Genomic DNA, 17,411 nt, shown 5'->3' with positions numbered 1-17,411 from the left:
TCCATACGTTTGCCTTGCAACAGGCACATAAGCTTCGTCAGCAGGAGTGAGAGGCCCATATAGGACAGGCTTAAGTGTGTCACAGGGAAGGGGGCTTCCATACGACTCTGCAGGACATGCAACAGCTTAGGAGTGAACTTGAACACATTTTGATGAAAACGCTGCTAAAAAAGTGCTGTATATCAACCAAACATATTACGAAAAGGGTGACAAAGCTGACAGACTCCTCACCCATTAACTATGCATTCATTCCACCCGGAACCAGATTCAGGAGTTGATGTATGATGAGGGCCTCCTTCGACGAGAGGCAGAGAAGATTTTAACAATCTTCACCGATTATTACTTAAACTTGTACTGGGCTCTACAGCTTGATACCCAACATTAAGACAATTATTTGGCTTCTTCTGTCCACCCAGATAGCTCAGAGAAGCTGCATCTTCTCAGGGGCAACATTACACAAGAGAAGGTACGGATAGCCATGGTGGCCTCCTCAAACGTAAAGCACCTGACGCTGATGGCTATACTCCCACTTTCTATAAGCCTTACACCCCTCTTTTAACAGAACATTTGGCATGAGTGTTCAACTCTTTTTGAAAACTGGGGTGGTCACAGATACTGTGTTAGAGTCACATATTACCCTACTCCTGAAACCAGGTAAGCCTGCCTTATTCTGCCCTTCGTACTGGCCAGTAGCCCCCCCCAACTGCGATGTGAAGCTGTTTGCTTCCATTCTGGTTGCCCGCCTTCAACACATATGGCCCATACTGATCACATTGACGCCGTTGGGTTTTATTTATAATAGGCTGGCCAAGGACAACACCAGGTTAGCGGTCGCCCTTATGGAGGTTGCAGAACAGTGACGCCAACAGATGGCCCTTCTTTGTCTCGACGTTGCAAAGGCATTCAACAAGGTGGACTGGAATTGACTTACTAAAGTGCTTGACAAGATCAATTTGGGGCCCAAGATGAAAGCCTTCATGTTAGCTAATTTTCAGAGACCCTCATCCAAGCTCAAAGTCAACAGTTCCTTCTCCCAATCCATCGGGCTAACGAGAGGTACCCGTAAGGGATGCCTTTTATCTTCTTCCATATTTACTCACATGATTAAACCATTTATGGCTAGAGTCTAGCTCAACCCCCAGCATTATTGGCATGTTTCTCATTGGCGTTGATCATAAACTGGCTTCATTTGCTGACAACATTCTGTGTTTCTTGACAAATCTTGACATTACCCTGCTGGCGTTTATGGACAAATTAAAAGCTTTCTCAAAGGTGTCGGGCTTCAAAATTTACTTTGACAAGTCTCGGGGCATAGGCATTGCCAATCCTCAAAACTGTCTAGATGCTCCAATCCGGGAGGGAGTCCATCACATACTTGGGGATTCAACTGCCTGTTCAGTTGAAAGACCTATACTCTTCTAACATACCCCTTCTTCTCACAACCCTCTTCAAGGATCTATATCGGTGAGGGAAGCTTCAGATTTCATGGCTGGGCCGAATTAATAGCCTGAAAATGAACTTCCTGCCTCGCTTATTATATGTCCTTCAGACTCTTCCATTGGCCCTCTCTCCCACAATGTGCAAACATATTTGCACAAAGATGTTAGATTTCGTCTGGGGAGGCATGTCTCCTTGTGTAGCACCTGTGACCATAAGCAAACCTGTGGTGGAGTGACATTTCATCATACATCTTAGCAGCTCTGCTCTACCCCTCCCTGGACTGGATCAATGACCCTGACAAGAAACACTGGGTTCAAATGGAACAGGCCTTCTCTCCCTCCCCCCTGCAGGGGCTGATGTGGTTTCCACCCTCTTTTGATGCAGCATCTCTCCCATTGCTGCCTCTGACTTCCTTGCTTGTAACATACTGGAGGGAATTGAATATATGACATTACAACGCAAACAAATCCAGCGCATTCTTTTACAACATGGTTTTTACAACGCAACTACCATTTCATCGCATGTTTTTACAACGTATGCCATTACAGCGCATTTTTTAAAACTACCATTACAATGCATTCCATAACAACGCATCCCATTACAACGCATAATACTTTTAGTGCAACAGTAAGGTAAGTTTTGGATAGTGTAGGGGTAAAAATTACTATTACCACTCCAGTGAGTGCAACAGTAAGGAAAGTGTTGGATAGTGTAGGGGTAGAAATTACTATTCCCAACTACCCCAAAACCCATACTCGCCCTAAAAACTTAAAAATGTCCATTACTTACCTTATAATATGTGATAATGGCATGTGTTGTAATGGTATACATTGAATAGCATGCGCAGTAGTGAAATGCGTTGTAATGGCATGCGTTGTAATGGCATGCGATGTAAAGGCAATTGCATTGTAACAGTTACGTTGTAAAAGCAGTGCGATTTAATGATTGCGTTGTAATGGATGTAGGTCCTTCCCAACTTATCCCTATTGCCTGACTCCCTTGTTGTGAGATTCTGATTTTGCCCGGGGCATGGCCCATTCTATCTGATTTCATAGGGCACAGGGCTGCTCCCCTACTCTGGGAGACTTCTATGCTGATGGGGACTTGTAGTCTCGAGATGAGTTGATTACTAAATTTTTCTTAGCCCGCTGTGATTATTTCAGACTGAATCAGGCCCTTCACTGGGCAGGTAGACCTTGCGCGCCACAGGCCCTCCAATGAGAAGATGCACATATTGAATCTTTATATCTCCAAATGTGCACTGCAAAGGAATATCTTGGCTCTACTGATCTGCCTACAGTTGACTCCCCTTAAAAACCATGAGTATGTATCACAATGGGAATGAGTATTGACCATGGAGATCTCTGACGATACTTGGGGGACCATCTGGCTACCTGCTGCCAAATCATCACCATGTAGCTGCTATGATAAAATGCATATAAATTGTTGACTTATTGGTCCTATTATTTTGTCTCGTTGACCGTAGATGGGATCTTTGCTGTTATACTGAGCACAGCCACCAACCGAAATTGTTTACCTTACAAGGACCGGGCCCCCCCCGTCGCATGACTGTATGACCCGGAATTATCGTCATACCCTAAGTATGTATCTCTCCCTGGCAGATGCCTGTGACGATTATTATGATCTCAGTGTCCCCTTACGTGGGTACTCATGGCCACATGTACTTTTCTTTTTTCCTTTTTTTACTCATTGCAGATACTGATAATTAGACAGTGTGCAGGTCAGTTTGCTCATACCTTCTAGTTAATAACTTTTCAGCTTGACATACCCCACATTGATGTTATATGATTTGCAACTGCCCATTACCACCTACCTGGGTCTTTGGCTCTGCATATCGCATGCTTTATCAGTAGACATCACAAAAAAACGGATTTCTATCACATATATGTATTTTCACTACACACCACACTCACGCTAAAGCTACACGTATCTGATTGGTCACAAACGGATATTATAAGGCTAGTACTCACCTGACCTCACGGTGCATGCTAAGTACACTATAGCCTTGGGATACCACCTCCCACGAAAAGAACCCATAATTTGTGACACTTACCCTGGGAGCACATTTGTTTACAATGTTAACAAATGTATGCATTTTCCTAAATAATCAGTTTAACTAATGTAAATTACCATATCAATTTGTACCTAGCCGTGAACAAGTCGCATGTACAATATTACTAGAGGCGACGAAACACGTGTTGGCTTGGAAACCACTGTGAAGACTGTGAAATTGCTATGAATCAAGAATATTAAATTGAAGAAAGCTACAAGAAAGAAACGGAAAATCACTTATTGTGTTACAATTGTTACTTGATGTAATAATCTATGCAAACTTTATTTCTACGTGTGCTTGGGTACCCCAACTCTTTATATCTCCAAATGTGCACTGCAAAGGAATATCTTGGCTCTACTGATCTGCCTACAGTTAACTCCCCTTAAAAACCATGAGTATGTATCACAATGGGAATGAGTATTGACCATGGAGATCTCTGACGATACTTGGGGGACCATCTGGCTACCTGCTTCCAAATCATCACCATGTAGCTGCTATGATAAAATGCATATAAATTGTTGACTTATTGGTATCTCACACCGATTGACTTGGCCAAGATGTTTTTGGTTTGTGTGCTGGAAGGAGTGTGGTGAGAGGGAGCACCTTTTTACACATGTGATGGTCTTGACCAGTAATTCAAACATTCTTTGTTGAAATCCGAAACACACTGCAAACCATTACTGGCATTCACTTCTCATTGCAACCTCTCACAGTTCTCTTGGGAGACCTGGGGGCTGAAAGGATTTAAAAATCACAACGACCCCGCAGGGCCGACTAGTCTTCCATTTTTTCTTGCAGCCCGCTAATGCGTGGCACAGATGTGGAAGCAGCCGTTACCCCCTTCATTGAATCTGTGGTGTGAGAACGTTTGGTCCATATATGCCATGAAGAAACTAACTGGAATCCTTTGGGATTGTGCAGCCAAGTTTGATGAAACATGGCGCCCCTTCACAACACACATTACGTTTCTACAGAGGGATGGGGGTCTACACATGATGATGTCCAAAACGCTGTGTGCATCTAATATTCATATTTTGTCCTTCTCCACATCTGAGAGTGAGTCAGCCACAGTGAGATTTCTAATGTTTTCCTTTCTCCTTTTCTTCCCTTTATTCAGTTTCATTTGGGGGGTTACCTATCAGGTTGATTTATTTTTCTGTTATTGGTGAATCTGTTTGTTTCTCCAACTGATCTTATCCCCATCGTGTATGTGTACGATCTGTCAAGTTATTATGTTCATTAAAACTGCAAAATAAAATGGTTAGAAAAATTATAATTATTGTACTAGCTAGTGTGGCTACGAGGTAGGTTTGTGAATATTCTGTAATATGTTGGGTCGATCATGGATCAGAAGAAGATACTTTAAAAATACTGATACTGTAAGAAATTTGGTTTTCAGTTAAGGTCGGTGAGAGCCCCACTCAAATAAAAAATGCAGTCCTTATCATGGTGAACTGGAAAAGTCACTAAATAAATGCATGCATAACCCTCTAATGCCTTGCACATAGCAGTGAGGCTTAACTTAGAGGCAATGTGTAAAGTATTTATTCAAAACTCAAACAGTAATTAAATGAAAACACAACACAATAAAAATCACAAACCTATTTAAGAAAATAGAGCTGATTTCAATAAATAAAATGACACTGCAACTACAAAAATCCATTCAGCAGAACAAGATTTATGATTTAAAAAAAAAAGGTTTAGGTAGAAAGAGCATCTAGAAGCCAACCTTGAGGGAGTGAGGGCTAGATCCTGGGACCAGGTTTATCCCAGTGGAGGTTTTACCTTCTCAAAGTCCAAGTCCACATGAGGAGCCTATGCAGGCGCTTTGCGTTGGCAGGGGCCTTGAGAAGGTCTATGTTGGTGCGAGGAGTGGTTGTTGCTGGAACTTGGCCGTTCACCCATTTGGTCGCTGTTTGGAATGAAGAGCAGGTCGCTATCAGAACTTCAAGTTGATGGGTGATACAGTGACTTGTGCAGACAGCAGACTTGAAGAGCCCGTTTGCAGTTGCCAAGAGCCACAGGCTTCTGGATTTTCATCTTTAACTTGGCTTTGAGGCAGGAGGAGTACTGTGAGGAGGACGACGACGCAGCCAGGCGGAAGGTGGGCGAAACGGACTACGACGACCAGGAAGTGCCGGAAACAGCTCGCGGTCTAGTTGCGCTCGGAACGCGCATCGTCAGCACACTGCAGCCAATAGAATATAAGGAGGGCGGTACCCGGAAGGCGTTGTTCCAGGACAGCGCGGAGGAAGAGCGGAACCAGGGAGAGAGAACAACGGAGCCACGGACGACCAGCGGAGACGTCAGCGACGGCATTCGGAGAAGAGCGGGACCCGTGACGACCAGTGAAGCAGACGGGGAAACCTCGGAAGCCGTACCCTCAAGGGAGGAAGCGTACACTGCGCACAAGCCCGGCGGCCCGAGAGAGGGAAAGGACGCCCCGGGTCCAGCTGCCACGGCCCGGTACCCGGGTCGTGGCCACAGGCAAGTGCCCCTTAAAGGGTCTTTTTGGTGGGGTACCTGGGGTGCTTGTACATAGAAAAAGCAACACAGTCACAGTCGGAGTAGAATCGGAATCCCTCACCCCTCTCACATTACCGTTCCTTCCTGACCCCTACTTTTTCCTTTTCCCCTCTCACGGCGTTTGGTGGCGGTGGCACAGGCAAATAGGAGAAGTGAGGAGAACCTAACCAGAGCGTTTCTTTCTTTTCCCTTGGGGCTGCCCGGGTTTTGGAGGTTCCCCTACGAAGAGGGTGAGAAGAACCAGAGAAGGGGGCAAGAAGGTCACTGCAACCATCGGAGGAGAGAAGGAGCGATAGCAGAAATACGCTGGCTCAGCCCTGAACCTGTGGTGCTAACTTGTGGATGCCCCTGTTTGGTCATTCAGTTCATTTGTAGTTAAAAGAAAGGAGGAAATCCTGTACCCTGTGGCTTGTTCCTATTAAATAAGGATTACAATACCTCACATGCTGCCTGGTCTCCATACATACCTCGTGTCAGGCTATCGGCATTCCTACAAGTACACTCTGATGCGAGGTAGGGGTCTGGGACCTCGGTGCCATCTCTTGGGGATCAAGCCTTATTCAGGGCAGAGGCCAGCAGCAGGGCCAAGCCAGTTCCTGTTGATGTTAGTCAGCTGGTCAGTTGCAGGAAAGGCCCCTGGAAGCTTGTTGTGTCCCTATAGCTCAAACAGAAGGTCAGCCAATTGACCCTTGGTCTCATTTCTAGGGATCCTGAAGTCGAGGCAAGCAGGTCTAGTCTTCCTTCTTCAGATAGGAGAGCAGTCCTCCTTCTGAATCTGATGAGAGGTTCTGGAGGTGCCACATTTACACCTGGTTCCAGCCTTACTGTGGGGCCAATCTTAGACCTAATCCCAAACTGGTTTTGGTCCATTCTTCCCCTTTTCCTGGGTTAGGCGCCATACTATCTAGCATGAGAAAAGCAAGGGGAGGCCTAGCATTAGGTTCTTTTGTGCCTGCTCTAGGCAGGTCCCTGTGAAATTTAATCAGGGTAGGGCACATCTTTTCCCTAGCCATCCTGTCAGGAAGACCCAATCCTTCCACAACTGGTCCCCTTTTCTTCCCATGTTTAGAGGAAATGCACAACACACCACAAAAGAACCATTCACAGAGGTTTAGGCAAACAAATGACAACTTTCTAAAAGTGGCGTTTTCAGAATAGTAACATAAAACCTGACTTTAACATTAAAGAAGATTTTAAATTACAAGTCAAGTGAGTGGAGGAAGTATCTGATCAAAAACTGAAATGATCTCTTATTAAGTCTAACAAGGTAACCCACTGTTAGTCTAAGGTAGAGATATTCTTACAAAGCAGTGAAAGACAACACTAAGAGTTTTTTACTGCCAGGACATTTAAAACTTTACTACACATGTCCTATATTTAAATACCATGCACCCTGCCCTATGAACCTTTAAAGCCTATCTTAGGGATGACTTATAAGTTTTAAAATGAAAGGTGTAGCCCATGCAAAAAGTTTACTTTGCCAGGTCGAAATGTCAGTTTAATACTATACTACAGTCTGCAGTGGCAGACATGAAACATAGCTACTTTTGTGGAAGGTACCATGTGTGCTACTGCCCACTAGTAGCATTTAATTTGCAGGCACTGTGTACATGTAGTATGTTTTGCTAGGATCTTACAAGTAATTTAAATATACCAGTAGGGTCTATACCAGTTTTACCATGTTTAAAAGAGAAAGTACTGACATTTTACCACTGATTGGCATTGTTAAAGTGCACAGAGTTCTAAGAGCCAACAAAAGTGGGGTCAGCAAAAGAAGGCAAAAATCTGGAGTGGCCATGCAGAAAGGGCCCTGTTCAACGTATACTATTAGCTCCTTTGTTTTGTTAATGGACAGTAGATTAAAGGAGTAACATTTTAGGTGTAAGTTTTTGTGATTATAAGTCCAACCAGTTGAGAGAGTTACAGACTATTATTCTTGTTAAGTGAGTGTTAAGTTGATTGACATTTTAGTCATGTGTTCTGCAAAAATGTTGCCTAGATCTTATGGGTATTCTAAATCAAATAGGTTAGAATAATTAACTGTTATAAACAGAAGTGGTCCCTATGAGGGACGTGTGGCCCTTGACTTCCACGGTAATCGTTGTAAAGAACCCTTCTTACAAGTAAGGTTTTTTAGGCGTTTTGTGCATTTGATTTACTTTTTTAGACAGAAATGCTGTTTGCAAATAACTAGAATTCAGATAATTTCAATAAAGTAATTAGTTGCTCCTTATTTAGTGACATCGCAGTGCAAGTGAATGACGTAAGCATATAGTGCGCAAGTGTTATTTACAATAGCCATATATAGATGTGACTGATAGGGACAATGTGATATAGTCTACAACACTCATAATACAAGTGTCAAAATCTACAATCAAATTAAAAAACGTTGTTGACATTTTGACCCATATTGCAAAATTAGCTAGAAAATGTTCATCACAAGGACGGAATATTGTAGAAGGCACAAGAAAGATTAGGGCAATCCCTTAGGTCTAGCTGATGGCAACTGAGCACTCCAAGGATTCTGAGTTGGTCTGTAGTGCAGTGCAGTTTTGATGTAGTAAACCTGGTGTTGAGCTCTCCTAGAATGCATAGATTAAGGTGGTGCATTGTGATGTCCAACATGGAGTCCAGAAGGCCATCAGCAGATGTTGCGTTGCGTGAAGGTAGTCCACAGACTAGGAGGAAGATGTGGTGACGGTCATAATTGAGGAATAGTGTATAAGTAAGACTTATATTCGTGCTGAATGATCCTTGATCATTGTGTTTACTAAACAGAATTTATACACTACAGCCAGACCTCCACTGGTCCTGTTTGGTCAGGTTCTGTAAAGTGCTCAGTATCCTTTGGGAATGGCCTCAAATACAATGGCTGGAGTGTTTTTCTCATCCAAGTTTCTATGACAAAGTACATGACTTAGCTGGTTTCATAAGTTTGTCTTTTTCACAAATGATTATTGCGTTTTATTTTTTTAATTTACAGCAGGGATCATTATTTAAAAAGGAGGATTTTTTAAATTGTGTTTATTTTTTCTTTAATATGTTTTTCATTTATTTTCTATTGTCTCTGTGGCAGTTGGTATTATGTTATTTTGTTTCAATATATTTTATGAAGATACATTTCTTACATGGTTTGTTTACACATAAAAATATGATTAAAGAAATGGATTTCAGAAAATTGGTGAAGATTGAACAGCCATAAATGTGATTGATGGTCAATATGTCACAGTATTTAAGCTGTTTATTTTCCTTGTGTTTTGTAGTGTTGCCGGACAGTAGTAATTATCCTTATCGGAGGTATGATCGACTGCCTCCAATTCATCAGTTCTCCATTGAAAGTGACACAGATATGACAGAAACAGCTGAACTTATTGAGGAATATGAAGTATTCGATCCTTCAAGACCTCGGCCCAAAATTATCCTGGTCATAGGTATGTACGTAATATTGAGTTATCACAATTTGTATCAATGAGAAACAGTCGGAGGAAGATTTGTGATGCTTTCTATTTTAATATTATTATAATAGGTCATAAGTTTTACCAGTCCTATTTTAAAATATACACCTTAGGAATACCAGATCACCTAACTTCATAAGGATCTCTTGAAGTTTAGCTCATTAAAAATTCAAATAGTGGTCTTGCGTTCTTCATTTGCCGAACAAACATTAGTTCACGAGTTATTCCATACCGGAAAAAGTCCAGTTATAGGTGGGTTTTTATGGCATTACATTTATTAATGCAGATTTAGGAAATTTATTTAGTAAAGTCTTTTGTAAAATGTTTGGTGTGCTGGTGGAATTTTGCTGCTTTGGAATATACTGAAAACAATATTTGCCTTTTTTGATGTCAACCGCTTGCCCCCATGCAGTTTGTACTGGTAATATTTATTTTTAAATTTATTTATGCATCTATTTATTTAATGTTGGAATTTCACATCAAGACCATGTCCAAATTGAGTGCTTTACACTGTTGTACAGGCCTCTGTTTTCTTTTTGGTACAATTACTCATTCATGAATGATCACCTTTCTAATACTCTGTCGCCTACGCGTTGTCCTCCCCTGTATATAACAAGAACGCCACTAGACCAGCAGGGATAACGTTGAGGCTTTTATTTCAGATGAAACACAGTTGTCTCTCTTTCCCTCCGGGGTGAAAGGGGTGAGGTGGTCTTTATGCTCCTGAGGGTCCTCGCTAGGGGTACGCCTGGTTCTCGTGGTCGTCTTCTCCTCGGTTCCGTCCTGGATAGGGGGATCGCCTCAGATGGGACACGTGAAGGGAGGTAAGAAGAAGGATTAGTGGACTATCCTGATACGTCCAATAGTTGAGGGGGGAAAGGGAGTGAGGAATCACCGGGGGTCCGTCACCGTCATACGTGACAAGAGGGAAACTACGTGAGTGCTGGGATAACACACACCCAGAAAAGGAGGACAAAAAAAGATACAACTCCTCCCTCCCACCTAAGACACCCCGTGACCTCCCCACACAAGTAAAACAAAAAGCCTCCCTGATTATCTCCCTCCCCGTGTGGATAGTAACCCCAGGATAAGGCCCCGTACCTTTCCCAGCCACGCTCCTCCAGGCGCGTGGCGGGGCGAGATGCCGTGAAGTTGGCCTCCTGGCTCTGCAGGTCTCTCTGCTCCTGATGCTCCACTCTCTGGTTCTCGTCCTCCGCACTCCTTCCAATTCTTCTCTCCCGTCGCTCTGCTCACTCCGTCTCCTTCTCCTGCTCCAAGGGCTTTCGCCCCGTCAGTTTCCCAGCCTTCCGCTTTACGAGGCTCCCTGCTCTTTGATTCGTCCGTTCCCGATGACGTCGTCCGAGCCGCACCTCCGCCTGTAGCGACCCAGTCCACATTAAAGGGGCCGTCAGCACCCTGCAGGGGAGGTGTAAAGGTCCCGTCAATGGTGCAGTTCACAGGATTTTCCTCCGTTCCCTCGACTAGGCGACACATCCCCATCCCTGGATTTTCCCGATCGGGGGAAATAGGATATCTTGAGAGAAAGTCAGCATTGCCCTGCTCTGACCCCTTGCGATGCTTCACCTCGAAGCGATATGGCTGCAACGCCAAAAACCAGCGGAGGATGCGTTCATTGTGGCCTTTGTTCCGCTGGAGCCAGGTGAGAGGGGCATGGTCCGTAAAGAGGGTAAAGGGCCTGCCCTCTAGATAACAGCGAAGCTTTTCAACCCCCCACCTCACAGCCAGGCACTCCTTCTCGATGGTGGAATAGACCTGCTCCCGGGGAAAGAGCTTCCTACTGATGTATAATATAGGGCGCTCAAGACCCTCAGCATCCTCTTGGGAAAGCACTGCCCCTATCCCCACCCCGAGGCGTCTGTTTGGAGGATGAAGGGTTTCTGGAAGTCAGGGGCTATTAACACAGGAGAAGAGGTAAGAGCGTCCTTGAGGGCCTGAAAAGCCCTAGCTTCCTGCTCACTAGGAGCCCGCAAGCGGGGCGAAGTCTGTGATTTCCGTAGGAGATCAGTCAGGGGACTGGCTATTCTAGCAAAGTGGGGGACAAACCGTCTGTAATAGCCCACTAATCCTAAAAATGCCCTAAGATCCCTCTTTGTCTTGGGATAGGTCAAAGCCTGCACAGCGGCCACCTTCTCTGTCTGGGGTTTTAGGTTCCCATTACCGAGCAGAAACCCTAAATATTTTACCTGCTGATAAGCCACCCGGGACTTTTTGGCATTTATGTGGAACCCAGCTTGGCAAATGCTGTCTAAGACACGGTTCAAGTGGTGAAGGTGGTCAGGCCAGGTTTTACTGAAGATGACTATGTCATCTAGGTAGGCAGAAGCATAAGGAAGGTGTGGTCGGAGAAGGGTATCCATGGTCCGTTGAAAGGTAGCCGGGGCTCCATGCAACCCAAACGGGAGGACCGTGAACTGGTAATGCCCCGAGGGAGTTGAGAAGGCGTTTTTTTTCCTGGTCGCTCGGGGAAAGAGGGATCTGCCAATATCCCTTGGTGAGGTCAATTGTGGTGATATACTTGGCCTCACCAAGGCGTTCCACCAACTCGTCAACCCGAGGAAGGGGGTATGCATCCTGCTTTGAAACCCTATTGACCGCCCGGAAGTCAATACAAAAACGGATACTCCCGTCCGGTTTTGGTACCAGAACAACCGGGGAACACCAATTACTTTGGGAAGGGACAATGACTCCTGTTTGTAGCATTTGTTGGATTTCAGCTTGGAAGGCCGCTCGCCGGGCTTCAGGTATCCGATAGGGTTTCTGCTTGACAACAACCCCTGAGGGGGTCGGTATGGTGTGTACAGCCAGGCGGGTTTTTCCGGGCTGGTCAGAGAATATCCCCGAAAAACGGTGTAGCAGGGAGTTAATAGCATCTTTCTGAGAGGCAGACAGTTCGGGGTTGATAGGTAATTCAGGGAGGGTATGTGACAGAGGGGTGGAAAAGGAAACCGTTTGAGAAGAAGCGGGAGGGGTTCCTATCCATTTTTTCAGGATGTTGATGTGGTATAATTGTGTTTTGGTCTGCGATATCTGGAGAACGTAGGAGGTTCTACCCACTTTTCTCAACACCTGGAAGGGACCTTGCCACTCTTTTCTCATCTTTTGAGCCGATGTGGGTAATAACACCAATACCCAATCCCCCACTTGGAGTTCCCTCCATTTCGTCCCCTTATCATAGAAATGCTTCTGTTTGGTTTGTGCAATTGCTAGGTGTTCATGTGCGAGAGTCCTTAATTTATGTAACCGAGACTGCAATTGACTGGTATAGTCAAGGAGAGCCTCAGCTTCCTTTGTCCCCTCACTTTCCCAACTGTCCTTTGTTATTTCCTTGGTTTTCGCCCAAAAAGGAGTTCGAAAGGAGAAGCCCCTAAGCTGGACTGTGTTTGACTCCGTAACACAAAGAGGGCCAAGGGCAACATCTGATCCCAGTTCTTCCCATCCCCAGACAGAAGTTTTTTTAGGGTTAGTTTGAGGCTTCCGTTGTAGCGCTCAACCAACCCGTCTGTCTGGGGGTGGTGTACTGAGGTTTTTATATGTTTGATGTTGAGTTGTTTGCATACCTGTTTCATTAGTTTGGACACGAATGGGGTTCCCTGATCAGTGATCATTTCCCTAGGGAACCCCATCCTGGAGAACACTTCTATCAGACGCTGTGCTATGGCGTTGGTGGTGGCTGCTTTGAGGGGAAACGCCTCCGGATAGCGGGTGGCGTAATCCACCAAAACAAGGGCATACTGATGTCCCCGACTAGATTTGGGTAAGGGGCCAATGAGATCCATTCCTAGCCTGTCAAACGGTTTGCCTATAATGGGAAGCAGTTGCAATGGGACAGCCGGAGGCGTGTAGGGATTGCGCCGTTGACATATGTGACATTCTTGGCAATATTTCTGGACCTGGGCATATACTCCTGGCCAAAAGAAATGTTGCAGGATGGCTTGCCCCGTTTTTTCAGCCCCAACATGCCCCGCCAAAAGGTGGGCATGGGCAAAGAAAAGGATTTGATCCCTGAAATCAGAGGGCACCAGCAATTGAGGAAGAGCGTCTTCCTTGGCTAAACGGTAGAGGAGACCGTTCTGCTCCACAAAGGTCGGGTACGACTTGGTCGCTTGGTTTTGCTCGGCCCTGGCTTTAGACCAGGCGTTGACCAGGCTTGCATCATTTAGTTGGGCTGTACGAAAGTGGGTGTCCCTAGCCCAGGGTTCGGGGGTCAATACAGAGACGGGCCACTGGTTCTGGGAAGAGAGAACTTCCCTCATCATAGAGGAAAAACAGGGATTATCGGTTCCCAAGATGACGGGTTCTGGAAGCAATGGAAGCACCCCTACTAGTGCAGTCATGTGGGCTCCGGTGGGTGTTTGTAGCTGGTTCGTGGCTAAAGGGTAATCCCTCACCTCCCCATGAACGCACCTTATCCCCACCCTTCTGCCTGGGAGGACCCAAGAGGGGTGTATGAGTTCCTGTCTGGCTACAGAGTGCTTACAGCCGGAATCTAAGAGGGCCCTTACAACCTTACCCTGGATCTGTACACTCATGTAAAATACCGGTCCCGTCTCCTGAGCGAAGAGAAGAGAGTGGGGCAGGTAGCTCACGTCCATTGGTTGCTCCTCTTTGTCCCTCTTCTTCCTGCAATATCGAGCTATATGTCCCCATTCCCCACAATCATAGCATTGGGGACCGGAGAAAGAGGGATGATCAGGTCGGGCTCCTCGGTTACGTACTGGCTCAGGGACCACTTTGTTGTACTGCCGGTCTCCTCTCCCCTGGATGGCCGTTTTTATGGGTCTCTCAGGTTCCTTCAGAGGGCGGCTTTGAGCTCGGGCGTAGGACTTGGCCATATCCACGGCCTGTTCTAGAGTCAAGCCGGCATGTTGTTTTAGCCAACGTTGGCTGGGATAGGGGAGGGCCTCCAGGAATTGTTCCAGGTATATCTTCCCCATGACTTCCTCCATACTTAAGTCCTGGGGTTTTAGCCATTGATCCGCCGCTTCTTTTAATTTAAAGAACAAAGCCTTAGGTAGGTCGCCAGGTGCCCCTCGTTCTTGCCGGAACCGCAACCGATGTGTCTCGTCATCCACCCCCAGTCTGTCTAGAATATACTGCTTTATGACGGCGTAGGAAGCGGTTCCATCTTTATTAACAGTCTGATACGCCGCCTGGGCTTCCCCCACCAGCAAGGGGGCTAGATAGAAGGGCCATCTCTCTCCTGCCCAGGCGCTAGCCCTGGCGGCTCTTTCGAAGTTCAAGAAGAACGATAAGGGGTCCTCTCCTGGGGCGAACTTCTGAAGAGGGACCACTGTTCCTGGAGGGGCGGCCGCTCTAGTCTGACCCAGAGAGACCATAATGTGTGCTTGTCCTTCAGCCAGTTTGACCAGATTCTCAGCTTGCGTTTGAATGGCTGAGGTGAAGACGGCCCGATCGGCCTCTGCTTGGGAGGAGGCCCGTTCTATGGCCCACTCCATTTTCGCCTGCCCTTCCTTCATCTGGTGTATAATGGTGTCCATCCTGTATCGGGTGGAGGTTCGTAGAACACTCCTATCTGGCTCGCCACTTGTCGCCTACGCGTTGTCCTCCCCTGTATATAACAAGAACGCCACTAGACCAGCAGGGATAACGTTGAGGCTTTTATTTCAGATGAAACACAGTTGTCTCTCTTTCCCTCCGGGGCGAAAGGGGTGAGGTGGTCTTTATGCTCCTGAGGGTCCTCGCTAGGGGTACGCCTGGTTCTCGTGGTCGTCTTCTCCTCGGTTCCGTCCTGGACAGAGGGAATCGCCTCAGATGGGACACGTGAAGGGAGGTAATAAGAAGGATTAGTGGACTATCCTGATACGTCCAATAGTTGAGGGGGTAAAGGGAGTGAGGAATCACCGGGGGTCCGTCACCGTCATACGTGACAAGAGGGAAACTACGTGAGTGCTGGGATAACACACACCCAGAAAAGGAGGACAAAAAAAGATACAACTCCTCCCTCCCACCTAAGACACCCCGTGACCTCCCCACACAAGTAAAACAAAAAGCCTCCCTGATTATCTCCCTCCCCGTGTGGATAGTAACCCCAGGATACGGCCCCGTACCTTTCCCAGCCACGCTCCTCCAGGCGCGTGGCGGGGCGAGATGCCGTGAAGTTGGCCTCCTGGCTCCGCAGGTCTCTCTGCTCCTGATGCTCCACTCTCTGGTTCTCGTCCTCCGCACTCCTTCCGATTCCTCTCTCCCGTCGCTCTGCTCACTCCGTCTCCTTCTACTGCTCCAAGGGCTTTCGCGCCGTCAGTTTCCCAGCCTTCCGCTTTACGAGGCTCCCTGCTCTCTGATTCGTCAATTCCCGATGACGTCGTCCGAGCCGCACCTCCGCCTGTAGCGACCCAGTCCACATTAAAGGGGCCGTCAGCACCCTGCAGGGGAGGTGTAAAGGTCCCGTCAATGGTGCAGTTCACAGGATTTTCCTCCGTTCCCTCGACTAGGCGACATACTCCTTGCTTCCACTCATCCTGTGTAGCTTCTCTCACCTGTCCACCATTTGTATTTTTTTATTGGGTTGTTTTCATAAATAAATCTAACGTTTACTTTTTCAGAGTCACATGTTTTTTCAGAGGATTATATTGATTTGTATTGTGGATTTCATAGTCTGTGTTTTCCCATATTGTTGGTGGCTGTGTGAGCTGCCATAAACGTAGTACTTTCCCTTGGGAATTTCCTGTTTTTATGCTTTGTGCCATTAGAGCTATGGTGAATATGTAAATCATACCTCGCTGTTCACTAAGGAATTTCAATGCTTCTTAAGGGGTGACAACTCTTCTATTGTGTTAGCTGCAACCACACCAAAATATTGGCCCTATTTTGTCTACAGTTACCTTCATACCATCTTAGTCGCTTAGGTGGAGCCTTGTTAAATTTCCTCACAGGTTTCATAAAATGTGAACTTATTCCATCAAACAACGTATCGTGAAGTTCAGTGGCTACTACGCTACCTGACTCAGGCCAGCGTGCCCTCAAGCGCCAGTATGGATCCGGCTAGTTTATTATCTATATCAGTGATAGCCTTATCGTTGATCATGAGCTCGCACCACTTGAGTCTACGCATGTCGTTTGTGGGAACTACTTCAGGTGGCTTAGGTACCATGTCCTCAGCTACTAGATAGTTGCTCTTCCACCATTGGTGGGTTACACAAATAGGGTTGTGGTCACTCTCAACTCTTACCTCAACAACCATGTCTAATACAGAGCGCCATAGCTTCAGGCTGCAAAGGACGTAGTCAATCCTACTGGAGTGCCGACCATTGTCAAATGTGTTGGCCCCTAGTTTATCGCCTGGCGTCCTACCATTCAGTGCCCTCAATCCTTGCTCATAACAAAAGGCATTGACCTGGACAATGGTCTCAGTCCACCTTTTAATAGGGTCAAGGTCAAGCTCAGGTATTCCCCAGAGCTGGTCTTCCTCAAGATCAACACCCCACCCAAGCTCAGGATCCAAGAGTGGTTCAAAAGTGACGTTCAGATCCCCAGCGACAAGCACTCCCCTCTCACCTGAGTGCTGGTCAATAAGGGAAGCCAAATGAGCCAAAACCCGTGATCCAGACCCCTTGGTCCCTCTCATATACAGGTTGTAAATGTCCAGGTCACCCAGGGGGCCCAATGATAGCCTGACTAATTGGATGTCATGGGACTTAGTTGGTACTTCATATGCTCCTGAAAATAAGTCTTGTCGAGCCCAGATTACCAAGCCTCCCATCGGACGCCCCTTGGGTCCCTGGATTGCTTTAACACAAAAGTTCAGAAAGCCCTGCATGCTCACAGGACCAGGTCTCCTGGAAGAGACAAACATCAAAGCCACCAATGAATGCAGACCACTCTGGAGAATCCATTTTTGGCCTCAGACCAGCAACATTCCAAGAGATCATTGAGCC

The 17,411-nt window shown here is 46.3% G+C and overlaps 1 protein-coding gene across 2 annotated transcripts in view; it reads left to right on the top strand.

Annotated features, from left to right (window-relative positions):
• AK5 (adenylate kinase 5) overlaps window positions 1–17,411 on the top strand; it is a 2,642,541-nt gene that overhangs the window by 347,832 nt on the left and 2,277,298 nt on the right. For both annotated transcript variants that reach the window (XM_085602038.1, XM_085602039.1), the window contains exon 3: window positions 9,304–9,471. In XM_085602038.1, coding sequence (XP_085458164.1) covers window positions 9,304–9,471 — 168 coding nt within the window. The remainder of the gene's footprint in view (window positions 1–9,303; window positions 9,472–17,411) is intronic.

This window comes from Triturus cristatus, chromosome 4_2 (assembly GCF_964204655.1).
Source record: "Triturus cristatus chromosome 4_2, aTriCri1.1, whole genome shotgun sequence".
Lineage (NCBI taxonomy): Eukaryota > Metazoa > Chordata > Amphibia > Caudata > Salamandridae > Triturus > Triturus cristatus.
This window is presented reverse-complemented; position numbering and strand designations above follow the sequence as displayed.